This window comes from Takifugu rubripes, chromosome 3 (genome assembly GCF_901000725.2).
Source record: "Takifugu rubripes chromosome 3, fTakRub1.2, whole genome shotgun sequence".
Lineage (NCBI taxonomy): Eukaryota > Metazoa > Chordata > Actinopteri > Tetraodontiformes > Tetraodontidae > Takifugu > Takifugu rubripes.
In genome coordinates, this window is record NC_042287.1 from 15334465 (window position 1) to 15360393 (window position 25929).

A 25929-nucleotide genomic window follows, 5' to 3' on the forward strand; every position below is an offset into this window, starting at 1 on the left:
TTCGAAGATCCTTTCACACATCATTTGAGACGAAGAAAAGCGTTGTTTCTTGTTTATCACACGTTTCACACCTCACTCAAGCAATTTCTAATATACCAGAGAAGAGTCCACTCTCATTGTGTGTAGCCTTTAAATTTTAAATGCATTTGCAAGTTGCATCTGAAAGCATTGTAATAATGAAACAGTTGTGATGACACAATAAACTGCTTGTATGAGCAGACACAAATGGTCCTTCTTTAGCCCATGTATCTGTATGAAGAATCATCTATTGTCAGTCTCTATATGTGCGTCACAGAGACGCTCCAACCGTCAGGACAGAGAAAGAGGACATAAAACGTTTGATTCAACTGTAATTGACCTCTCGCTTGGTCAAACAACTGTTCTACAGACAGAGAAATGTTGAGTTTACGTAGCCTAATTGAAAATGCAGAACTTGGATTCGCCGAAGTTAAAATTACAGAATCAAAGAATTAAAGAATCACTTATGTCCAATGTTATCGCAGTTTCATGAAGAATTAAGCAGGAATGGATTTATTTGCGGACAACACCGTAGGAAAGTTTTTAAAAGATAGAGATATCACAGTAACTAACGTACCACAAATAACATTCATCATGCTGACGCCAGAAATCCGAGTTACAAGTAAACGCATCATTGAGGACTAACGTCACCGTCTTCGTGGCCGCTCATTGGTCCCCTTGGCGACAGGCCCCGCCCCCAGCCTGTTGTTTCGGATGAAACGCCCCGGAGCGTCACATTGTTGCTTACCTCCACGTTGAGGCTTCGTCAGCATCTTTCAGCGCTGCTTTCGGTTAAGGACGCTTTTATCAGCTGGCATTTCTACTTCCGAGTTCTGCGCTCGTTTACGGGCTGGACATGACGTTCAGGAGGCTGAAGAAGGTCAACTCCAGCGGGCCGGAGACCGGACCCGCGTGTCAGGACATTTATTTCCCCTCGTCAAAGTCAGACAGCTGCAGGACCGCCGACTTCCAGAGCAGCTGCTCCGAAGTTTACAGCTACAGAACTTTGGCTTATTCTGGCGGGACTCTGCCCAGAAACATTAAGAAGGTAAGAAGTCACTTTGGAATTTAGCTCGCTTTATTGTGAGAGTTTGTCCCTTAATGAGACTCCAGATGTGTCCTGACGCGCATATTTCAGCCGTTGTGAAGTTAAAATATACACATTTCCTCCAGAATAATGGCTCCCACCCATAGTGACTACTATCATTGTTGATTTTAATGGAATTTAGACTCCTTCTGCTGTGGTTTTAAACGTCCGATGAGGTCTGGTGCTGGAGGCTGAGACCAGACGTCCTCACATCCAGGGACAAAAGTGGACCACCCAGACTCTGAGTCTGGTCCATGTTGTCGCATCCCGGGATCAAAAGCTGTAAAAGACAAAACCTAGATGCTGTAAGCAAGACTTTTAAAAGAAAAAACGTTCCAAACTCACAAAACATTGTTTTCAAGACTGAATTTGTACTAATTACACTGGGAGAGGGAACCGCAGTTGTTTATTTATCCAAGTAAAACATCCGCTGAGCTAAAACTAAAATGATTCATGTCCGTGAATCACAGGCATTTATAACAAACACTTAATCTTCATATTGTGTCCGACTGGGACACTTTTGGCCGAACGGCTCAAGCCCTTTTAACCTAACAGCAGCATATTTGGATGGATTGATTAATTGGATAATGGAAGAAGAGGCCCAGAACTCCAGGAAAGGGTCCATCGTGGTCCAGACAGGCGCCAGCCAGTTGTGTAACCTTGGTCAAATGATGCATCTCCCTGTTTCTCCATCTGCGTCACTTCACTCAAAGTCTGTGTCTAAATCAAAAAGTGACCGCGGGCTCGTGCAGCGGCGTGCGCACACGCTCGCGAGCGTGCGGAGAACCACCGCGGAGGGTCACAACGGGGCATTGTGCACAGCCGTCCCTGTGCAGTCGCCCCCGACTCCCCGTGGGTATCTGGGAATAAACGCTCTCATTGAGTGGGACAATTCTGTAAGTGTTGGGACATAAAGAAAGCAACATTTTACGACCCGGAGAGACAAAGCGGGCCTTTCATGGCCGAACACTGGGACCGGCCCGGGGCTGATTGTATGTGATTTAGTGGACCCCTCTGGACAGCTGCCTTCCTTATGTACACAGCCAGGTAGGGCCCGGTCCCGGCCCACTGCCGGCGTCCACTCAATGCCATCATTGTGGCAGGTATCCCGCCCTGGTTCTCTCGGTTGTATCATATTTGTTTTTGCAGTGGGGCTGCCCCTGCTGGTCCAGTTAGTTCAGAAGGACCACGTCTCTCTGCCTGCAGGCAGGCTGTTATTTTTATATTTTGGAGGGAGAAGTAGCAGCCAGACTCGCATTTCTGGTTAATTTCTTGTTAAAATAGCCCCGGCGGCTTGAACACACGGCGCACGTGCGGCGTCAGGGACCTGCTGGACCGGTCGATGACGTGTGGTGCAGGTGTGGGGGGGGGGGGGGGGGATCCTCCTGAGTAATGTGGCGTTAACCTCACTGACGTGTTTTTGTGTTTCGTTTCCTCCTGACAGGGAGGAGGCCTGCAGAAATGGAAACCCCTCACTCAGTCACCGGAACCACAAAGGTACGCGTCCCCCCCGTCATCCGCTGGAAACCAATGAAACTGTTTTATTATTTAAAAAAAACCCCACGTTTAAACAAAACATCACCAGGGCTGCAGAGCCCCCCTTCCTGTTCTGTGAACTTTAAAATAGTTCTTTACCACCTGTCTGCGTTAACCCACTTCCCTTTTTCGTCGTTCACTGACGCCGCCTGTTGCGTCAGAACTTTACAGCTTAATCTGATCTTTCTAGAAGTGATTATTTGAATTTCCTTCGCAGAGTTTAGAAGATGGAGAAATGTCAAAACTGTCTTTTTCTTTGCCTTCTCAGAAAGGTTGTGGTTCTGCAGAAGACGGACGAGGAGGCGTTTGGGTTCGAGATCCAGGTAGGAAAACTCTTTATTTAAGAGGGCCGCTTTAATCTGCTGCATCTCCGCCTGCCGACGGCGCCTAAACGACCGAAACATCCGCGTTTTCATCCTCAAAGTTTCCTAATCCGAACGTCTGCCGGAGGGGGCGAAAGGTCGCGCTTCAGCTCCACTCACCCCTTGATGTCGATCCCATGACTCCGGAGGACATGGAAATAGTTGTATTTTGTTCCTCCTTCCCAGCATTTATTTTGAGCACTGCGGTTTGCTCACACACTTAATACACACACTCGCCCAGAAAACCGCCCCCTTGACCTTGGATTCACTCGCCCCGGAGTGCTGCCTCACCCGTCTCGCTCAAATGGCTCAAAGTGTTGGGTTCATTTGCTGTGACAGCCGCAAACATTCTTAGAATCGGGGTTCTGTGTCAAGACATATTGTTCTATTCCTGGCTTGGGTGGCGGTTCCCACCCTTCCTGCCCGCCTGTGGCCAAGAGGAAGCGAGAAGATGAGGTCCGGCTTTGCTGTCGGACACAGAGCGACGGGACCCGCTGTCTCGCGTTAGCTGGTGGTTTCGCTCCCCGCCCCCATCCAGCATGTAAATGTGATATTTGCTCTTCAGACAGTGTTTGCATGTTTATCTTTCATCTCTGGGCACAGTGAACCAGCAGCTTTAGAGCCGTTAAACATTATCACGAGAGCCATCGACAGTTGCGCGCTTTCGCTTACGCGAGCAGATGGGAAGGCTGGCGGCCGGCACGCGATGCTTGTACCAGTGTCTCGCCCTGTTTGTCTTGAGCGCCACTCGATCCCCGACCGGCCGCACGTTGACTGATGGTGGTGGTGACAAGAGGAAGTTTATCTGTTGCCCAAAGAAACCGCGTTAACAGAAACTAGGAAGCGCACGCAAATGCGCTGTCAGATAACACTGTTGACTGGGCTCATATGACTAATGTCAGTCAACATCGCCTGATTTTCACCCACGCGGTTGCCGTGGCGACGGGTTTTGGACCGGAATATTTGTTTGCACGTGTGTGTTTCCACGCAGCAGATTATGATAACAGATTATGGGCCCGCGTGTCCTAATATCACCTCTCACGCGACTCTTCTGCTCCTTCCAGACCTACGGCCTGCACCACCCAGACCAAAACTCAGTGGAGATGTGCACGTTCGTGTGCAAGGTGCACGACGACAGCCCGGCCCAGCAGGCAGGGCTTAAAGTCGGTGAGTTCTCAACCAAGTCTGTAATAATCTGGAAAATATTTCCGAGAACTGAGAGGAAGTGACGGAAGTGTCTGTTTGGGGAAGCTCAGATATGACGGTGCCTCCTTGTTCCCCTGTCAAAGGGGGTCGACGCAGGTCATTTTTCTGCTCGATTCTTATCAGAAACACATTAAACTGCAGGAAGGAGCATCAACCTTGGGCTCGGCGTCTCTGCCCCCCCCCTCCCCGTCTAAACGTCACTTCAGTTTCACTTCCTACATTCCTCACACGCTGGGTCCATTGTTCGCCGCCTCCCGCTGCTCAGGCGATGACCTCATCGCGTCCGACAGTCTTGAGGTGTTTTCTGAGCCGGCCCGAAAATGGGCTTTTGTGTCGGAGCCTCACAAAGGCCGCGGTCACGCATGACTTCACGCCGCGGCTGCAGGCTTCACGCGTCCAACCCTGCAAACAACCCAAACCTGAACGCACTTAAAGAGTTTTAGAATGGTTCCACATCTTTTTCAAAAAAAAAGCTTCCAGTGAGGTGACTGCGGTCAGCCACGTGCACGTTTGCCACGAGTGCACACGCAGATTCCTCCACATTTGTGCCGCACATGTGTCGCGTTTGAAATTAAGCAAAGGCCTGGCAGATAACCGAGGCCCGAAGTGTTCGGGGAACTGGTCTTTAACACACGTGTCGTCTCTCTGTGTCTGTCTGTGTGTGTGTGTGTGTGTGTGTGTGTGTGTGTGTGTGCATGCGCAGGGGACACCATCGCGAGCGTGAACGAGAACCTGGTGGATGGATTCCGGCACAAGGAGATCGTCCAACTCATCAGGGCCTGTGGCAACACCGTCAGGTAGGAACGACTCACCCAAACCATCTGTTCCCCCCCCCAAAAAAATGGGCTTTAATAGGTTTTAACTGAAGGTTTTTCTGCTTTAGTAAAAAAAAAAAAAAAAATGTCAAATTATGCAACATTTCCACAAGACTGTGTTGTTTTATTGACACAGTCGACCAATTAGGCCCAAAAGGTTTATGGGGCGGGAATGGAAATGTTCTGCGCGCCGCAAAGAGCTTGAGTTTAAGGGCCGAGTGGGAGTTTTAACGTGAACTACCACAACTACCACTTCCACATTCTCACCATGTCGATTCAAATAAGGCAATTAGCGAGACGAGTCCACGAGCCTTTGGAGCTGCTGCGAATATGGGCGAGGTGAACCACATCCAAGCAGATTTACGGACCGGCGTCGTCACATTAGACGCAGTTTCAGTCTGTTTAAAGTGTTTAAGCACTAAACGGGCTCTACAACTGGGTCATGTGGTTCAAAGGTTCTCAGACTAAAGCGACCAAAATGGTTTCCCACCGCTGCCTTATGAAAGGAGCCTTTCATATGGTCGCGCCCCTGTTTTCTGTTATTACTGCCGTACTTCCTGTGTTCATCCTGGTTTTTACCCTCTCAGGCTGGAGACGGTCTACAGCGACTCCATCAGGAAAGCGGAGCTGGAGGCCCGGCTGTCGTACCTGAAGGTAACGATGGCGTGTCCACCCCCGTCTACACACACGTTACACGCCGGGCCTCTGCACAGGGCCCCCCCCCCCCCACCTGTCTCTACAGCCGCAGCAGCACCTGTTGCGTAAGCAGCTTCTACCAAAACGCCGGCCGGCTGCTGCAGACATTCTCAGGCCCGAGCGAGCGCACATTACCCCGAGATTACAGCAGCTGTCCCGCATCAGTGCATTTAGTGCGTGAGAGCCGCTAAAACATATGTCCGCCCAGCGACTAAATCCAGCATTTAAAAGATTAAAGCGCTTCCCATCAAAATGTGGGTGGAATGATTCTTTCTTGAGAGATGGCGTGGATGCACACACAGCCAATGCACCTCGTTTGATGTCACCTGAGAGCAAATGTATGTTTTCCATTAGATCAATCCTGGTTTTTCCTCTCTTTTTCAGCAAACGCTTCATGAGAAATGGGATGAATATCGCTCACTGATGGTGCAGGAGCAGCGACTCGTCCATGGTGGGTTTCATGCAAGTGGCTGAAGACGAGGGGGGGGGGGGGTGTAGAACCTCTGTAAGTTAAGTTGTTTTCACCTGTAGGGATCGTGATGAGCGACGCTGCCATGTACGAGTCCCTGGAATCCGCCGGCCTGTACGGAAGCCTCGGCACCCCCAGCCCCGCCGCCCAGAGAGCCCTGCGCAGCACGGGCAGCACCAGCACCGGCAGCAGCGCCAGCATCCTCAGCACGGCCACCGAGGACGACCCCCTCTACCAGACGTGCCTGTACCAGCCGGACGGCAGCGCCGGCTCCGAGAGCGCCGCTGCCGACCGGAAAAAGCAGCCGCTGAGGTCGCTGCGTCTCCGGCCGGCCAGCGAGCTCTTCGCCACGGCCAAGACGCAGCTGACCCGCAGCGCCAGCACGCGCAGCTACGTGAGGGGGCCCGCCTCCGCGTCGGGGCCGGGGGAGAAGGCGGGGGGGTTCAACTCGCTGCAGAGGAAGCCCAAACCGAAGAGCTTCCGCAGGCGCCTCCTTAAATTCATCCCCGGGTTGAACCAGCCGATGGAGGAGGAGGAGAGCAAACTGTGACTGTGTTACTGGTCACAAACAACCAAAGACCGTTTAAAAAATAACCAGCAGCAACAGACTGAAGAGAGGAGGACCACAGGGGCACCATTGGGCTGCAGGTCCTGGCTGTACATATCCTGGTTTTGATTGTTTGGGGGGGTTTTTTAAGTTATTTATTTATTTTTTTGATTGTCAGTTTGTGTACAGAGGTTGAACCGCATGCACTCACTTTTCTTTTGACTGCTGATAAGTGATCGGTTTGTCGCCTTGGCCTGAGACGGATTCTATTTTTACCCGCCTAAGTCATCTTTCCAGAAAAAATAATGAATAAAAAAATAAATTTCATTTATAACCCGCTTTTTATTTTATTTGTTTGGTGCCAGAAACATTTTGTTCCCACAACTGTCGGCGCTAATTGCAGCTGCAGAGTTTAAATTAGCTCGTGCGCGTGTGTTGCGTAGCTTCCTCGGCGGGGGCGTTTCCTGCTGCATGTGATGTTCCTAAATGCATCGAGGCTTTGTGCTTCCACGGCTCTAAACCAGGTTAGCGGTTTTGGTCGGCGGGCCCGATTCTGCGGCGGGACGTGTCCAGAATGGAGGCCGTTGTGGACGTAATGACACCGCTGATTGTTGGGAGAAAAGTGAGGAATGTGCAGCGTGACCCGAACATTCCAAACAGCCTTTCAGCTCCGTTCCTTCATCGGTGCTGCCGTATTCCCAGGATGGCTTCAGTTGCCCCTAAAGCTCCTGCAAGTGTGTGTTTGTGTGTGTGTTTGGGCGGGGGTTGTTAGGTCTTTTCAGTCCTGCTCCCCGGCTGACCTGTGAGGTCGTGGCGGTCACTCTCCAATAGCTCGGCAGCTTTTGTCCTCTGGCTGCTCATTCACACGCAGGAGCATCGATGATGGCGGACGCTCCTGTGTTGGAGCCGGGCCCTCGCCGCGGCCCTCTGTGACAACGTTAATGACGAGCATTCAGGGGTGGGGGGGAGGGGGGGTGGAAAGGATGACGTGAGGGGTCGTTATGCAAATCTGAAACATTGTTCTTGTGCGAATGTGGTGAAGGAATAATGAGCCGATAACGACGCGAGACTGTTTAGCGTTAAGAGGGGCCGTTTACCGGAGTCGGGGGGGGGCGAGGGGGAGGCGGTCGCTGGGGAAGACTGTTCCAAACCTTTGGTGAAACGCTGGCCTTGACGCCGACCGAGGGCTGAATTTTATCTGTCCGCAGCAGCTTGTTTGAGCCCGAACCGCACACACGCCGCGTCTGTCTCCAGCCTTTTTATTAAAAGTCAACATCATAAATCAGATTTAAGTGGACTTTAAATGTGCCCTCAGTCGGAAGCCCACAAAGGTCGCCATGACACTATGTGAAAAGCATTAGTTTGACCAGAAAGAGTCCATTCCTGCGTGTTCAACCCACACGAGCTGCTTCACGGCATAAAAACCGGACCAGCTGACACCAGACGAAGTTCTGAACCTTCTGGACGGACGAGCCCTCGAGCAGGAACTCCCCCTCCACTCCTCCCCCGTCCCTCTTCGTCTCTATCGACATCACCAGGCCCGAGTGTGGCTTCTTTTTACGAGCTTCATTTTCATACAATTGGAGGAAGTGGCATGACCACGACTGCAGCATCTGACCTTCGATGATGTCACCTGACGGCTCCAGCGTGTCGCGGGACATTGAACATGATACATTTGGCACCATCGGTCTCAAATCAGGAGCGAGTTTACACGAGGAAACAGGAAGGCGCGGTCTTGGTGAAACCCTTCAGATGGCGTCGTCCATCACACGCGTGACGTGTGTCACAGCCTCTGATGATCCGCTTCCCCCGCAGGTTTAATTAATGGACGAGCGCAGATGCTCCTATTGGTTAAAAATAAGGAAGCGGCCACGACTTTGAGCTCAAAACATGAACAGAAAAGGAAAGAAAACCCACAAATTTCAGACTTTCGCAAGAAACAAACGGCGCGTGAGATAAGCTGGCACGCAGAAGAGGAAGTCTGGGTGTCATGAAAGACGGGCGTCACGACTGCGACGTAAGGAACCCGAGTCGCCGGAAACTGAATGTAGAGATAAAAGAAAAGTCAGTTTGGCCCATCTTGCACAAACTTTTCCTTTCAGCTTTGATCAGGATTTATGGCCCTTTGATCAGCCTGAGCTCAGGAAGAGCTCACAGCTTCTCAGTTTAGAGCTGAAGCCCATCGACAGACGCAACATTTCGATCCACAGAAACATCTCCCGTTAGAAAAAAGCCTACAGTCAAAGCGGCTCATTGAATTTTTCATATCGCAGTTTGGTGATGTGACGTGGATGAAGCTTTCTGGCCATTATTTTTTAATTTTTGGAGGTTTCTCAGTTGGAAAAGGCTGTTTTCTCGCAACAATTTCAGGCGGCGGCGGTCAACGAGGGACCTGACGACAGCTGCGTGGTCTCCAGGTTTCCAGGTGCAAATCGAGGATCCTGCCGCGCTCCACAACACCCCCGAACCACAGCACTGAGCTCAGAATAAAGACATTTCATTGATGTTTGCCTTAATACGCCAGGAGGAGGTAAAGGCGAGCCAGTCGGCGCCCTCAGCATCACTATGGTCACTGTTTGCCAACTGATACGGGGTTTCGGCATGAAAACTGTAAAGGAGATGACCGTGTTCAGTTGCCGTAGCAACCTGGTAATGTCCTGCTCCAACATGAGACCCCTCATAAATGCCCTCTCTCAGATTTCAGCCGAACATGAAGCTTTCGGGCCGAGCCAGGAGACGCAGCAGCTGCGTGCGGCTAATCTCAGCCCAGACGAGGCTCCAGAGAGTAAACCATCACTTATTTTATGCTGTTTTCATGTGTTCCATGGGAGTGAAACATCCTGTAGTTGTGCATCACACAGCTAATGCGACGCACGTGTGTCTGGCCCCGGCTCCTCGTCTGTTTGTTTTCCTTGTCCCGCTTACAAAAGCACCGAGGATCCAACAGCTCTGGAATGAATCTGGCGGATCACCCACGGATGTGCCCTAATCTGTTGCAGGTTCCCGATGGAAGGCTTTCCAGCCGTCGCCGGCGCGCGGGGAGCGTGCGTTAGCCCGCAAACGCTGCGGGAAATTCCTCAGAGATTAAACGCTCGGTCGGGTTTGCCATAATGGCTTTATGATGTTTGAGAACATGACTTCAGATAAGGGGCCACCTGCTGCGGTTGTGTCCACCCCCACGCTCCCTCACACACCCCCACACACCCTCACACACCCCCACACACCCTCACACACCCCCACACACCCTCAACGAGCATGTTGCGCTCTATTGTGCTGGCAGGCAGGTTTTCCAACGGATTACTCAAGTGTAGCATCGGCGGGGCCCAGAATAGCCCAAAATAGCGCCGTCAGATACACTGTAAAAACTAGCTGCCACACAAATCCTCCGACAGCTGCGAGGGTTCGCACACAAACCCCGGAGAAAGTCCTGGAAGACAATGACAGGAAGCGCCGGCGGAGAACATTTGGTCACGCGGGCTTTTCTCCCAAACTCACAGCTGGGAAACTGTGGTTACATGTATCGATCAAACCCCGTTTACGTTTATAAATTCAATCCCGTAACAGAATCTAGGGTGCGGAGAGCCAGACCTGCACAGGGGCCTCGTTCTGCCGGGAGGACGGAAAATGGCGGCTGGAACTTCTTCCTGTCTGCAGACAGGAAGTGGCAGGGATCAGTTTGTTCCGATCATTTAGGGTCAGGATGAGCACGGCCGCTCCGTCCCACCTCGGTGCCAGATGAGACCCGACATTCCCCAAAGCTCGGGAATGTTGTCAGCCCTGATGTTTGTCCAAGACTCGGGAGGATGTTGACTCTTTTTATTTTTTTCTTTCCCCGAGTGGGCTCCAGGAAAACAGAGGACGGTGTCCTCCGAGGTACCGTAACAGCTTCCAAGAACACGGCGGCTGGAATTAGCTGCAGTTTGACAGGAGGACGACATTTATCACAGACAATCAGCTTTCTGAATCTCCTGAAACTGTCCGCTCAGACCTTTGAGACGGACATTTTAATCGGAGACCGACGGACTGACTCTGGTTTCACCCATTGTCTTTGTATCCTCCTGACTGAGCGTATTGAACATTAAACGGAAATGGCAGGTTTTTTTCCTGGCTTCCTTCTGGCTCCGAACAGCCGTTTAATAATCAGATGTCAACAGGATGGAGCTGCGGGTTTAGGAACGTTTCAAATATTCTGCTGAGTCTCACCGTGCGCGGTCTCTTAACCTCCATCCAAGAACAGATGAGTGAGTCATCTGGAGAGATGCCCACACACACACACACACACACACACACACACACACACACACACACACACCATTTTTAGATGATTGGGTTTCTGGGGACAAAAGTAACAGGAATGACGAACTTGAGGAGAGTTTTCGTGTATCTGAACCCAAGTGCGCTTTCGTCAGGCCTCTTTGTGGGTTCTTGGATCTCGCGTCTCTTCCAGAGCTCAGGATGACTGAAACACACCAGATTCTCGGTCTCGACAGTGACGGGGAATTTGTTGTATTCCTGGAAAACTCCTTCCACCCTCAGCAGGTTCCTTTAGTCCATCCATGCTTCAGGATTGCTGAAGGAACCCTCTTTTGTGGATCTTAAAGCAACCCTGAACTCTTAAAGTCCCCGTTGCTGAGCTTTACTGCCAGCTTCTGACCTTGATCAGGTCCAGGAAACTTGGGAACAATAACACCACTATTCCGTTTGTGCACTGTACCTGGAAAAAGAAGAGGAAATTCCGTTTTTTTTTCCAAAAAAAAGAAGAAGTTTGAGATAAAAGGGAGCCAAAGGCAGCGTAGAGCCAGTGTGCATGAGTCAATGATGGCCACCGTCCCAGACCGGGAGAGGAACCAAAACAACAGCAGCAGCGAGGCCTCGCAGGGCTGAAAGGGGAGGCTGGTTCCAGGGACTTCCTGGTGGTGGTCGCCACCTCCTCTGGGCCCGATGCTGTCTGATGGATCTGTCTCATTACTCTCCAGTAGCAGCTATGAGAAATCTGTCTAATCTCTTCCTTTCACAGCCAGTCAATAATCGAATGTGTGTGTGTGTGTGTGTGCGTGTGTGTGTGTGTGTGTGTGTGGTGGTGGGGGGCAGTCATCGAGGCCGGAATGTGAGTGTGGGAAGGGCATTCTTCTGACCTACAAATGGATGACAGCGAAGATTTTGTCCTCCAGAGTGGCAAAGACAAGCGTGGAGCTCATTATTCTAACTGGACTCTGGTGGCAGCACCGTCGCTTTAATGGAGGCCGGAACAAAAGTGAAAGCACAGAGCGGATTTCATGAGTCACTTTATTATTAATTACAGCCCGTTTCAGACTCCACTTGCTTTTTTGTAGCCCTTATAAAACGAAAATTCATTGTTTTCAGTATGTTTTTCTACTGGGAGAATTAAGGAAATGAAGAGTTTTTCACCGGAGGAGAATAAATGTAGAAAAAAGTGTCTTTGTTGAGGTACAGCGACCTTCGACATCCGTAACAAACTGTCCCTAATGTGGTCACTGGAGACCAGACCCTTGAATCTGACCGACCAGTTTAGGGAAAAGAGGAACAAAGCGAAATCTGTGATTATTAACCATGAATAATTTAACAGCGACTTGTGTGCGGACGCTGCCCTCTAGCGGCTGGTGGGTTAAATTACCTTATCATTTAGAAAATATAAACCTTTCACGTGACTGATTGCTCTAGATCTAAAAGCACGACCGATATGATTGTTTACCTCATACAAGTGCCAAAAGAATTGATTTAAATCCGTGTCACATCAAACTTTTGTTGTTAACCAGCCCGTGTGTGTTGGAGGTCATCGGGGTCATGAGTGAGGCTCAACTTCTGTCGACAAATCGGAAATGCTGAGAAGTGTTGCCACCGTGTCCGGTCCTGGACATGTTGGATCTGTTTTAATGTGACCAATTCTGCTCCAGAAAATCAACACAGGGATGACAGCTATGTGTACCAGTTCCAGATTTCAGCGTTTGAACTCGGGGTCATTAAAATTACTTTTAATATCATTATACAAAACTCTGAAATTGATTCTAGCAGTTTCACCACCATTAATGACATTTAATTTTTTCCCCCCTCGATCCACATGCAGCAACTCTCTCCTATTCCTGCAATATTACACTGTTATTTAGATATTTACTTATTTATTTGCAACATAGACAAATAAAGCCATGGCGACTGTCCCTGGAGGCACGCGGTCACTTTGGTAGCCTGCAAATTATCTTCAACAGATTCTCACAATCCTTCATTTGACATTCATCCCCGGCCTGAAAGCCAACACACGCTGGTTTGCTTCATTAAGTCATTAATAGCTGCTAAATTTGGAGCTGTCCACCTTCCCGGATTACCAGCTGATTTGTACTCACATGTGATCTAATTTCTTTGGGGATCTGGCCTCCTGTTGCTGGAGAACGTTCAAATATTGCTGTTAAAGGATCACTTACATACAATCAAATAAAATTAAAGCAGCTGCTGCACAGTCTGAGCCCTGGAAAAAGAAAACTAAATGAAAGAAGCAACTTCTAAGAGAGAAGACTCTTACTAATACTTGAACACGTGCACACTTTCATGTGTAGTACAATATAATATAATATATGCTACAATATAAAATCCAGGGTGGTAAAAAGAGAAACACTGTTGTATTATCCAGCCTTTTCTACTTGCCTTCCTGTCCAATTCTTTTGTGGATCAGATGAGCTGATGAACGTTCCAGGGCGCGACTTCCACCGTGCACTTCCGTTTTCCGCCACTAGAGGCAGCATTGGCGCGAGGACAAAAAGGCTTCGTCAGCAAAAGTTGCCGCAACAACTTTTGCTGGGAACGTTCAGATCGTCCTAGGAGGGGATAAATGGTCGTGTGGGCATCAGCCCTGCAATGTACACAATGTATAGAGGAAGGGGAAGTGCTTCGAGAGAGGCTGTTAAAGAGCAAATCTCAGTCCGCGTACCTGTAAAATTCAGACAGGGTTTGATGTAGCTAAACACCTGTATGATCTTTAGATGCGCAACTGGAAAGTGGAACCCGATAAGGACAGTGCAACCCGATAAGGACAGTGGGTATGTGAGCTTGCTTGGCATGATATACACCGCCTGACACGTATGTTCAAATAAAAAAGGGAAGAGGTGCCCAGTGGTGGAGACACGCTTTCGTCACGGAAACAGCCGTTTCTCTGGATAAATTTCATGACATGAAAGTGGCTGGTTTTGCGGGGGTTGCCTTCGCTCATCCTGAGTTGATGGATAAATGAAGGTTTTTTTATGAACTGGAGGAGAGGTGTTGGTTTCGGGTGGTTGCGTCTGCAACGCGCAGGAATCGCGTTTGCACTTAATTAAACCATTGAAGAATCTCTCTGATTACAGCGTTATTTGAAATTAAATCCCTCTCTGTGTTACGTTTAAACGTTGAATATGTAAGTGCGAATACAAAAGAAGAAGAGGGGAAATGCAGATTCCCACACGCACATGAGGATAAGTTCATATCTGGTTGCAGGGATCCAAAGACCCCACACCCTGCACAGCCCATAAACCCATCAACCCCATGGAATACCGCAGCACCTGTTCCACCAGAGCCTTCATCTTCAGAGGATCCCAGTGCTTTGGAAGACATCCTGCCTGGTCCCGGTGCCGAAGAAGACCCATCCTGTGGCACCGAGTGACTACAGGCCAATAGCACTGACCTCCCACATTATGAAGGTCATGGAGCGGCTGGTGCTGACCCACCTCAGACCTCTGGTGAGCCCCTTTCAGGACCCTATCAGCCCAAGGTGGGGGTTGATGACGCGGTGATATACCTGCTGCAGAGGGCTTACTCCTCCTTGGACAGACTAAACACCACAGTGTGGGTCATGTTCTTTGACTTCTCTTCTGCCTTCAACACCATCAAGCCAAGACTGCTGAGGGCGAAGTTGGAGAACATGCAGATGGATGCTCCCCTTGTTTCTTGGATCCAGGACTACCTGACAGGTCGACCACAGGTTGTGAGACTGCGGAGCTGTGTGTGCGACCCCCTGATGAGCAACACAGGGGCTCCCCAAGGAACTGTGCTCTCCCCCTTTCTGTTCACCACCTACACAGCCGACTTCCAGTACCACTCTGAGACATGTCACCTCCAGAAGTACTCGGATGACACGGTCATAGTCGGATGTGTGGAGAGTGGACAGGAGGATGAATACAGGGACCTTGTGGAGAGTTTTGTCAGGTGGAGCAGGGAGAACCTTCTGCAGCTCAACGTGACCAAGACGAAGGAGATGGTGGTGGACTTCAGTAAAAGCAAGTCCCCTCCCTCCCCAGTCTGCATTAGTGGGAAAGATGTGGAAATAGTCCCATTTTACAGGTTCCTGGGTGTTCAGCTGGACAATAAACTGGAGTGGTCCACAAACACCGATGCTGTCTACAAGAAGGCCATGAGCAGACTCTAGTTCCTCAGGAGACTCAGGTCCTTCAGTGTTTGCAGCAGGAGGCTCCACATGTTCTACCAGTCTGTCATGGCTAGCACCATCTTCTATGCTGCAGTGTGCTGGGGTGCAGGCATTAAAGCTAAGGATGTATATGTATATATGCTTATAATATATGCTGTATATATGCTTATAACGTTCTAATCTCATTTGTATTTATTTATTCTGTTTCTATACTTTGTATAGGCTGCTACTACAATTCAATTTCCCTACGGGGATGAATAAAGTGCATCTTAATCTTAATCTTAACCTTAACCATTCTGGAGGGAACGGTGGGCGGAGCCTGAAGCACCTGTGCTGACGTCGCGTCAAGCGTGAAACAGGCGGTTCGCATGGTGCCGCTGGAATCCCGCGGAAGTCTTGGGAATCGAACCCTAAGCTTTGTTTGGCCAATCACGGGCGCTTCCGCGTTTGCAAAACAGATAGTTAAAGACAACCGAGTAGTTATTACATAAACACCGGGATCCTCTGGAGGAGCAAATGCAAAACTGACGTCACTGCTGCCTCGTGTCTACATCTGTATGCAAAGCACCAGGGATCTAGAACCCAACTGATTTCAACAGCTGTGGCCCTTTTTTTCCGGCTCCAACAGTTGCAGCTGAAGGTCGGCCTCTCCGATAGAACACTGCCCGGTCTCTGTGGCCTCTGGTGCTGAGCTCCCTCACGGATTCCCCGCGGGGCTGCGGCCCCTCGGGTTTAAAGTGAGATGTTAAGCCGGGAAAATCTCCCCAGGAAACAAAAAAAACAGAAGACTTGTTTTTAGTGATGGGAACGGTAGGATTTCTCCACAATGACAAACATTTTCTCGGCTCAAAAATAGCCCCATGGAGGGGCAACAGGTGGTGGGCGGAGCTCTGGCTTTGCACAGATTACAATACATAACAAGCATGCACCGTGCGTGTGCAGTTGCACCCAAGGGGCCTCATTTCCTCCACCGTCGAAGCGCGAGCAACCTCGCGGGGAGGCCCAGACTCTGACAGCCCAGGTGTCGTTCATAGAAAAAGAAAACCTCAACCTCAACGAGAGGCTGACGAGTTTCCACTAGAGCCTGAAACTGCTGACTCGTGATTAAAGAAAGAGCTGAGGGCCAAGAACGAGTCGACAAACGTGAGAACCACACTACTAAAGCCACACAAGCTTTTATTATTACTACTATTTTCCCAGCGCAGTCACGCTGGTGTCAGATAAACTCATCTCACAGGTTCGTGTGTTTGAGATGTTCAATTATGCACAACTTAAACACACCCAGTCGAGTCTCTTTATTAGGATTAGTTAGAAGTAATTAGAAGAATCAACTTGATTTCCTTTGCTCAGCCTAACTGATGCTACAACGATTACTGTTATAACAACTTATAATAAAATGAGTAATAATGAGAATGACAGTAACACTAAATTGCCTTTTTTGTCATCTTAGACAGAACGTTGTTTCTTTTTTTTTTACCTCATTCAATAAAGCGATTTAAAAGAAAAAAAAAGACTGGACATGGCTCGTGCCCGGGCTTCTGCCTCCTAAAGAAGAACAACAACTCGAAATTTCGGCCTCAACTTGTTCAAATTTCGCTGCGTGTGCGTGAGTGTCTGAACACAACGCTGCGGTTCTTCGCTCTACGCGCGTCAACGGAATCCCGGAGTGCGTCATCACACGTATTCTCGAGCAAGCGCGCGCCCGGATTGGCCGCCGCGTGGAAATCTCCCCGCCCACCGGCAGCCTTGTATGGAAACCCTTCTCTGACGTCATGGGCAGGACGGCCGGTATAAAAGCAGCGTCGCGGGGTTTGCGGGAGGACTCTGCTCCTCGGCCGGGACGCGCTGATCGTGACCGATGCTTTTGCTCAATGAAGACTCTTTAAAAGGCCTTTGAACAGGTGAGACGTTTGATATCTTTGCACCTACGATGCGCGCGCTGACAGGAAAGCAGAATGTAGACATTTAATGAAAAAAAAAAAGTTAGAATAAACTTCGAGAAACTAAAGTGCAGCAGGAAGTTAGTGTGGGTACTGGAAAACGTACATAAACAAAACCACACGGACTACTTCACTTTTCTTTTTTTTTTTAGCTTTACTTTAGCACGAAATACAGACAACAGAAATGGTAAATAGAAAATGTCGGTTCTTGCAACACTGAGGCACAAAGCCAGGTGAGCTGGCAGGAGATGAAATGGGATGGATTCAAAGACACTGACACAGATAATAACATTTATTCAAGGGAACAAACACGAATGCATAAAACAATTGATGGAAATAAACAAACATATGAGGCGGACATGGATAAACACTGGAGCACCGGCTGGAGGACCACAGCGGGGAAGGTCCACGTCTACAGATCTCACCTGCTTGTTTATCTTGTTATCATTGTCTGACAATGTTTTGGACTGTCTTCTTTCAGTCTCGCAGCCATGACTTGTATACACCCCCAGCCCGGATCCCAGCCCTGCGAGGTCAATCTCAGCGGCTCTGATCTCCAAAGCACAGACTTTATCTCCAGGTTGTCTGTCAATATGAGCAGCCCTCAGGACCACATCTCTGCTCCCTCCCTGCCAAGCCTCCACTCACTTGTGGGCTCTCAGACAGCAGACCTTGATGCATATTCATGTCAGTTTACCACCGCTCCTGCCCACATCAGCACGTCGTCCGTCCAGGAGGCCGCTTTCATGCTGGATGACCTCCAGGTTTATGGCTGCTACCCTGGAATGTTCTCCCTGAGCTACCCGGATGAATCCATGTCCCCCACAGGGTCTGACTATTTTGGCAGCCCCAAATCAGCCTCATCTCCTTCAACACCTGCCTTCCAGAGCCAGCAGGGGTCCAACTGGGACTCGGTGTTCGGGCTTTACTCACCCAGTCCAGGTTACTGGGCCACAGAGGAGGCCTCAGTGCCACACGCGCCTTCTTTCTTCACTTTTGGCTCAGCGTCTGTGGAGGACATGGCTCTCTTGGGTCAATCACACCTATCAGAACAGGATCCTTTCAGTTTGTCTCTCGGACACCAGCCTTCCGTGAACTTTCCCGCTGCGGTGATGGAGCACCAACTTGGCGTCGAAAGCACCGAGCAGATGGACGGAAGCTTATCACCCAAGTTAAAAAGTCCCAGTGGGACCGAGAGCTGCTGTGCCGTGTGTGGCGACAACGCCTCCTGTCAACACTACGGAGTACGAACCTGCGAGGGCTGCAAAGGATTCTTCAAGGTAACAGAATCTCCTTTGCGCACACCTGCTGTGGAGATGTGTTTCTGATTCCCTCTTATGTTTATTTCGCAGCGCACGGTCCAGAAAAATTCCAAGTATGTTTGCCTGGCAAACAAGGACTGCCCTGTAGACAAAAGAAGGCGGAATCGATGCCAGTTCTGCCGTTTCCAGAAGTGTCTCGCTGTCGGCATGGTGAGGGAAGGTAAGCTTACGAAAGCCCGGCTCAACGCTGGCCCACATCGAGCCCGTAAGGTTGAACCCAAAGTAACATCCGCTGCCATCGTCTCCACAGTGGTGAGAACAGACAGCTTGAAAGGACGGAGAGGCCGCCTGCCGTCCAAACCTAAAGCCGTCCAGGAGGTGACGACCTCCGTGTCTCCCGTCAGCATGATCGCGTCCCTGGTGAGGGCGCACATCGACTCAAACCCCAGCATCGCGAAAATGGATTACTCCAAAGTAAGCACCCATCCTTTGCTGCTCCTAACGCTCCCTTCTTCATCAGCGTGACCACCTCTGCTCTCCCCACCTCCAGTACATGGAGACAGAAGTCAGTTCCAACCAGAAGGAAGAGGCGAGCGACATCAAGCAGTTTTACGACTTACTCACCGTCTCCATGGAGGTGATCAGGAAGTGGGCGAAGAGCATCCCTGGTTTCCCCGACTTCTGCCCCGAGGACCAGGAACTGCTGCTGGAATCAGCCTTTGTGGAACTCTTCATCCTCCGGCTTGCGTATCGGTAGGTGCTGCCTAGGAGTCACCTCCTCTTCCTCCGTTGTGGTCGGATGTGCATCATGTGTCCATGGACTTTGCCATAGCAACGAGCAACAATACCGCCTAAACCAGCCGCCCACACACTCAGAGCTCAGCTGTCGATCGTGACATTTCACCGGAAAAAGTTTTTTTTATTGCTTTATTATTTACTATGATAAGAGCTAACTTTCCACCCCCGCTGAACTCTGTGACTTGACGCCCCCCCCCCCATCCCCCCACCCGTGGACGGGTGTAACTGCCACGTTCTGTAAATAGCACAACAGCATTTAGGCGCACAATAAATTTAACGAGGAAGGACATTACACAATAAACGACTAAATGGGGAGTTGCTATGTGTTAATGACACAAACACCAATAATACCGTTAGAAAATACCGACGGAGTGATGATTCTCCTAAAGTGGAGGATCATTCCCGACAAAGTGCCACAGCGCGGATCAATTACTTTGACAACGTGCCCAACTTCCGGCGACTTAAATGCAAACACAGATGGAAACTAGTGGAAGCTTTGGACCATGAAACCGGGCGAACAATTTGATCAAATTTGCCACAAAATATTTATGTTGCCTGATTATCATTTATTTGTTTTTTTTAGCTCCAATCCCGACACGGAGAAGCTCATCTTCTGCAACGGCACCGTGCTTCACAGAACGCAGTGTGTCCGAGGCTTCGGGGACTGGATCGACTCCATCCTGGAGTTTTCCCAGGCCCTCCATCGGATGAAGCTTGACGTTTCCTCCTTCTCCTGCTTGACGGCGCTGGTCCTAATCACAGGTGAGAGCTTCAGCCACCTCTTGATGCTTTTCCAGGCCCCTTCTCTGAGAAAAGGAGGCGCTGGAGTTCAGTTCACATTGTTTTGTCGTTGCCTTTTTATGGGTCTGGATAATGTGGCAGTTATGTAACACAAGACTGACACCATTGGTTTGTGACTGAATGTCACACAACCTGATTTACAGAGGTGCAGAGGTGGCGCAGGCCTATTAAATCTAAACAGCCTAAACATACCCACAATGCACCTCTGGAGACAAAGCAGACATAGGAGCACTACCAACACTTGAGATGCATGCAAAGAGCGTAAAAACAGTCCAATAAGCAAGTCAATCTAATACACGTTTATTTCTGGTGCAGACCGGCACGGTCTGAAGGAGCCGGGGCGAGTGGAGGACATGCAGAACCAGCTCATCGCCTGCCTCAAAGACCACGTTTCGGGCTGCGGCTCCGAATCGTTGCGTCCCAATTATTTGTCCCGACTTCTGGGGAAGCTGCCCGAGCTGAGGACTCTGTGCACCCAAGGCCTCCAACGCATCTTTTACCTAAAACTGGAAGACATAGTTCCCCCTCCTCCGATCGTGGACAAAATATTCATGGACACTCTCCCGTTCTGAGACGGGAGGTGGGAGTGAGTTGCTACCGGAGGAGAGCCGAAGACTGATCAGGTAGCAATAATCGGAAACTGCCAGATGACAAAGAAGATGGAATCCCGCGGGATCGTCGTGCTCCACAGCGAGCCCTAAAGTATGAAACGCGCAGCAGCGACCTGTGTGGCGCCGTCACAAAGGCGATTTTATACTCTGCAGACAACTGAACAGGCCAGCTCATGGACCAAAAGGTGACGCCGTGTTTACATAAACTCCAGGCGCCATGAACAGAAGCATTTAAGCGTCCCAGCCAACGAGAGTTGCACTTTTCTAGACGGAGCTACAAAAGTAGAAACCAGCCAGACCCGCGTCATCATGTCAAGCGGGTCGTGGACACAAGTGGGTTATTGACGTTGAGACAGTTTTGCCAGCATTATTTTTCTCTTTGTGAGTGCTTCATTGTCAGTTTTGCCGCTCAGACAAAACCCAAATCTTTGACTCATTGCACCGCCTGGAGGAGGCGACGGTGGTAAACGGAGATGTCATCTGCAGCTAACACCGTGTATCAGTGCCGTCTCTCCCTGGGAATGTATGTAAAACATTTTGCTGCATGAACCATGTATCCACATTGGGGGGAAATTATTTTTACATACAATAGAGGTTGTATTGTCCTGCAGCCAGTAATAAAATGGAAATCTCAAACAGCATTTTCCAGCCTTCCTTTGACATCTTTTCTCACCCCCGACGGATGTGGAGACGTTCACGGCAGCAGGCCGCTGTTGCTGTGCTGCACCAACCCAAGTCAAGTGTACCTTCTTCTGGCTTCCAGCTCCGCTCAACTCCCTCCCAGTAATGTTCCGGTCTTTTTTTAGAAGCTGGTGGAATTGCCAGTCTGGTCTCAAGTAACCCAGACTACTTCATCATTGCATAGTGCCACACTCTCGCGTACATGTGTGTCTAAACATGAACGCGCACCTTTTACAGCCCAGAGTAAATCACACGCTCGGTTATGGATTACTTGTGCACCTGTTGAGTGCACGGGGATGGAAATCAGGCTAAGTCAGCATGAATGGAGCAGCAGGATAATAGGCAGGTTTTAGCAGAAGAATAGCTCATCCTGTGTTCCTACATTCACAGATTAGGATGTTTCAAAACCTGTCGTGGTCGTCGTTATTCAGTTAATTAAAGGTCGAAGGTTTTGGCCTGAGTTTTGCGATACAGCGTAACTTAACTCATCCGAGGCAGAAATTCACTGCTCTCAAGCTTCCCCTGATCTGCCAGTTCTAAAATTCTCTGTCTGTCTCCCAGCTGGAAGACGAGGCTTTTGCAACAATACCCTCTGGGAATGTGGTGCATGCGAGGTGGCGCAGGGGTTGGTGAGACTGGCAGGAGGGTTGCGATCTTCCAGTCCTGCTTTAGTGGAAACTGAGGAGGGTCAGGGCACCTTTAATGGAGGAAATAAACAGAATGCTGCTGATAACAGGTGGTCACGCGCCTCAGACAGAGTTACAGCAGCGTTAGAGGCCAGTTGCAGAGCACAAACTATTCCTTAAAGGGAGGATGAGAAGGTTCCCTTTGGAGACCATGATCAGCAGACAGGCTTTGGTTTTACTGGTACAACCATTACACGGTGCTGGTTTCAAAGTTGTTTCCAGGACAACCTGATTATATGGCGTGAAGGTGTTGAGACAGCCGCAAAGAAACCCGAATCCCGAATCGGTCATCATCACAGCTCAGCGATGATGATGTTCCGAACCTGCTTCGGCTAATTTATTAGCAGTTGCGTTTTGTTATATCGACAGTGACACATTCTTGATCAGATCCATATTAGTTTGACATATGACCCCTTCCCCAGTCACCGGGGAAGGGGTCATGTTTCATGTTTCTATATGGCCGTAAACATGGATGACGCCTCGTCACTGTACATCTGCCTCCTACAAATGTGGCTAACACATGAACAGTGGTGCGGATTTCAAATGACCCCAATGACCTCTAATGTTCTCTGCATGTCGTTGACAGTGCACGTGAGGGGGGTGTCATCATATAGACCACATGACCAGGGGTCATATCTCGTTCTTAAAGATGGTGACAGAGCAGCACAGAGTCCATACGGACACCTCCAATTATAGCCCAACTAAAATAGTCAGACCATGAAATCAATAATGTCACGTAGATAATGACACGGACCACTGGCCGGTGCCCCCTTGCTGAGTTTACTCCTACTGGCCACATTAAAATACATTTCATGCCCAGTGGAAGCAATTGCAAGAGATAAATCAAGGATTAAGTTTCAGTCACGCGGGCAATACGATTATGTATTTAAATGAGGCCACTGGCGCCGCTTAGTGGCCATGAGACGCTCCTGCTTCCCTCCACCTGAACAGAACTGTCTATTCATATTTAATAAAATATTAAGCCATTCAGACAACTCTCAGTGTGAAGAAGATGTACTTTATTCATCCAACTGGCCACAACACAAAACTGACAAAAACTAGATCCGAGGGATCTGCTCTGCTTACAAGTGAAAAAAATTAAAAACATCATAAAAGCAATAAACAGAGCACATTTCAAGAGAAATGGACAAGCATGTAAACTAGTAGCTTTAAAGACAGCAAAATTTAAAAGTCAGCCGTCCATGGGAGGGTGTTGGGTGTTTTGAAAGCTGGAGCCGGCTTGAAGTCAGTTTTTTTGGAAGTGGACCTTCAGAGAAACATGACAAGAAGCATTTAAAAACACAATTCTATAACGGAGAAAATATGAAGGAATAAATGAAAAGAGCAATTACTTTTCATTTTCCATCCTCCTACCCAAAATAAATGGAGGGGCGTAATCGTCGACCTCTGGGGGAGGAAAATAAGGTCAGAGACACGTGGCACGCTGCGACCAATCAACCCGTGGGTAAAATACTACCTGTCTCCCAGTCCTCGGTCAGGTTTGTGTTTTCCCAGGTGCTGACTGGAACCTTCCACTTGCAATTCCCATCATTTCCCGCTACAATTAGAGAGACATAAACATCAAATGCTGTAAAGCAACAATGGTCCACAAAGAACCTCACCCTCCTCGCTGTCCAAAACGATCCGGTCTGGGCAGGTTTCAATGTGGGCCTGCAGCTCTTGATTTGGAACCAGGTGGCGAGCATTAAAAGGGCAGGATTTTAGCTGGCTGGCCAGTTTTGGATGGTTCTGTAGATGAGAGAACACAGCATTTTATTTCAATCCAATGATCCGACGGCTAGCAGACAACCGAAAACCGAGTTTGGTCCCTGTACGATGGGCTGGAAGGAAAAGAGGACGATGTGTGTGTATCATCCATGCACCAAAGTGGCTTTTACCTGCAGCAGAATTTCAACAGCTCACCTTCCTGCACTTGATAATATGGTAAGGGAAGCGGCTGGAACGGATCTGGTGGTTCTTGTCAAAGGGACACTGCAGAAGTTTGTCGGGGTCGCAGTTGGCTCTTGTATCTTTAAAGTGGCAAAAGCAAAAGTCACGTTTGGCAAACTCGCCCATGCCAAATTGCACGAGGCTGTTAAAAGTGGGTGAACCAGGGTAAGCACCGTATTCTTCTGCAGCATGCACTCTCACAGAAGCAGTCTTGCTCGGGTCAGTCGTGCTTCCCAATCTGGCGGTATTGGCCATAGTTCCTGGGAAAAGGCAGCTTTCGACTGGTAATTCAACTGACCCCGGAATGCAACCATTATGCAGCAGGAAAAGAAAGAAACACAACTTTTAGGATAATGTGCACAACCTAACCGAAAAAACGTGTGCAACAGGCAAGCGGGTTCAACCACAATTACCAAATAAACCAATTAAAGATGCGTTTTATTGGATGAGGTCACTTTGAACAACATCCTGGGACTGACCGGATAAAACTTAATGAGCAATTAAACAAGCCTTCCAAAGAAAACAGCGCCACAAACAAACGTAGCAAACAACAAGGAAACGCTGCTTTAACAGTAACTAACTCCTCGAACGGAACAACTGAAAACGCCGCTGCCTGCTGAAATAACCGAATACTAGTTGGAAAAGAGGCGCAACTAGATGTAATCTGTAATCTGAGGCCTTTTGGAGGCGTTTTAACCCGTCGTTTGGCCCCCGTGTACCGTAAATTCCTGCGGCCGCCGGCTCCCTCGTCGCTGGAGGAAGGCTCGATGACCCCGACTTTTGGCCTCGTGAGCTGACTTTTCTACGGTGGCCGGCCGCTTCCAAACGCGTTTGCCTTAAGAGTCCTGATAAAAGCCGCGGTGAAAAATGAGGGGGACTGAAAGACGAAAGGTGAAAAGAGACTCTTTTCAAGGGAAAACTCAAATTAAGCTTTATTGTCATTTCTGAAGCATGTATACTGTATAGTGAAGAACCCATTCTGATGAGTTTATTTCAGTCAGTCAATCTAACAATCAATCTTTATTTAAATAGCGTCTGTTACAATCAAAATTGTCTTTAGATGCTTTACAGAATCCCAGGGCCTGACCCCCGACAAGCAACAGTGGGGGAGGGAAGGAGAGGAGAGGAGAGGAGAGGAGGGGAGGGGAGGGGAGGGGAGAGGAGAGGAGAGGAGAGGAGGGAGAGGAGAGGAGGGAGAGGAGAGGAGAGGAGAGGAGGGGAGGGGGGAGAGGAGAGGAAGAGAGGAGAGGAGAGAAGGAGAGGAAAGGAGGGGAGAGGGGAGAGAAGGAGAGGAGAGGAGGAGAGGAGAGGAGAGAAGGAGAGGGGAGAGGAGAGGAGAGAAGGAGAGGAGAGAGGAGAGGAGAGGAGGGGAGGGGAGGGGAGGGGAGAGGAGAGGAGAGGAGAGGAGGGAGAGGAGAGGAGGGAGAGGAGAGGAGAGGAGAGGAGGGGAGGGGGGAGAGGAGAGGAAGAGAGGAGAGGAGAGAAGGAGAGGAAAGGAGGGGAGAGGAGAGGAGGGGAGAGAAGGAGAGGAGAGGAGGAGAGGAGGAGAGGAGAGAAGGAGAGGGGAGAGGAGAGGAGAGAAGGAGAGGAGAGAGGAGAGGAGACGGGGAGAGAAGGAGAGGAGAGGAGGAGAGAAGAAGAGAGGAGAGAAGAGAGGAGAGAAGGAGAGGAGGAGAGGAGAGGAGAGAAGGAGAGGAGGGGACAGGGGGGAGGGGAGAGGATAGGAGGAGAGGAGAGGAGAGAAGGAGAGGAGGGGACAGGGGGGAGGGGAGAGGAAAGGAGGAGAGAGGAGAGGAGAGGGAGAGGAGAGGAGAGGGGGGAGAGGAGAGGAGAGGAGAGAAGGAGAGGAGAGGAGAGAAGAAGAGAGGAGAGAAGGAGAGGAAAGGAGGGGAGAGGAGAGGAGGGGAGAAGAGCGGAGAGGGGATAAGGAGAAGAGGGGAGAGGAGAGGAGAGGAGAGGAGAGGAGAGGAGAGGAGAGGAGAGGAGAGGAGAGGAGAGGAGAGGCAGCCATGGCCCACCAGGGTTACAAAGGCCTGTCAGGTGATCATGTTTCT

At 49.7% G+C, this 25929-nt stretch overlaps 3 protein-coding genes across 4 annotated transcripts; 2 read left to right on the forward strand and 1 right to left on the reverse strand.

The window, feature by feature from the left end:
• Positions 1–554: 554 nt before the first annotated feature.
• tamalin (trafficking regulator and scaffold protein tamalin) lies at positions 555–7075 on the forward strand. Its single transcript, XM_029833536.1, has 8 exons — positions 555–1066; positions 2550–2602; positions 2910–2964; positions 4068–4170; positions 4913–5006; positions 5612–5678; positions 6105–6171; positions 6252–7075. Exons 1-8 carry the CDS (start codon positions 875–877, stop codon positions 6737–6739), a joined length of 1119 nt encoding a protein of 372 aa, XP_029689396.1. The 5' UTR covers positions 555–874; the 3' UTR covers positions 6740–7075.
• A 9862-nt stretch (positions 7076–16937) lies between these two features.
• On the forward strand, positions 16938–21199 carry nr4a1 (nuclear receptor subfamily 4, group A, member 1). 2 transcript variants are annotated; one of them, XM_003963466.3, is made up of 7 exons: positions 16938–17047; positions 17568–18366; positions 18439–18568; positions 18659–18822; positions 18899–19101; positions 19730–19908; positions 20263–21199. In XM_003963466.3, the coding sequence occupies exons 2-7, from the start codon at positions 17578–17580 to the stop codon at positions 20517–20519; spliced, it is 1722 nt and encodes a 573-aa protein (XP_003963515.1). In that variant the 5' UTR covers positions 16938–17047; positions 17568–17577; the 3' UTR covers positions 20520–21199. The 2 variants fall into 2 exon arrangements, with proteins under 2 accessions (XP_003963515.1, XP_011601016.1); XM_011602714.2 differs by having other exon boundaries at positions 18659–18768; positions 18869–19101.
• A 1722-nt stretch (positions 21200–22921) lies between these two features.
• On the reverse strand, positions 22922–24748 carry gtsf1 (gametocyte specific factor 1). The gene is made up of 7 exons (XM_011602715.2): positions 24595–24748; positions 24049–24168; positions 23849–23955; positions 23548–23674; positions 23403–23483; positions 23278–23332; positions 22922–23192 (listed from the first exon to the last, which is right to left on the reverse strand). The coding sequence occupies exons 2-7, from the start codon at positions 24128–24130 to the stop codon at positions 23111–23113; spliced, it is 534 nt and encodes a 177-aa protein (XP_011601017.1). The 5' UTR covers positions 24131–24168; positions 24595–24748; the 3' UTR covers positions 22922–23110.
• Between the last annotated feature and the right edge of the window lie 1181 nt (positions 24749–25929).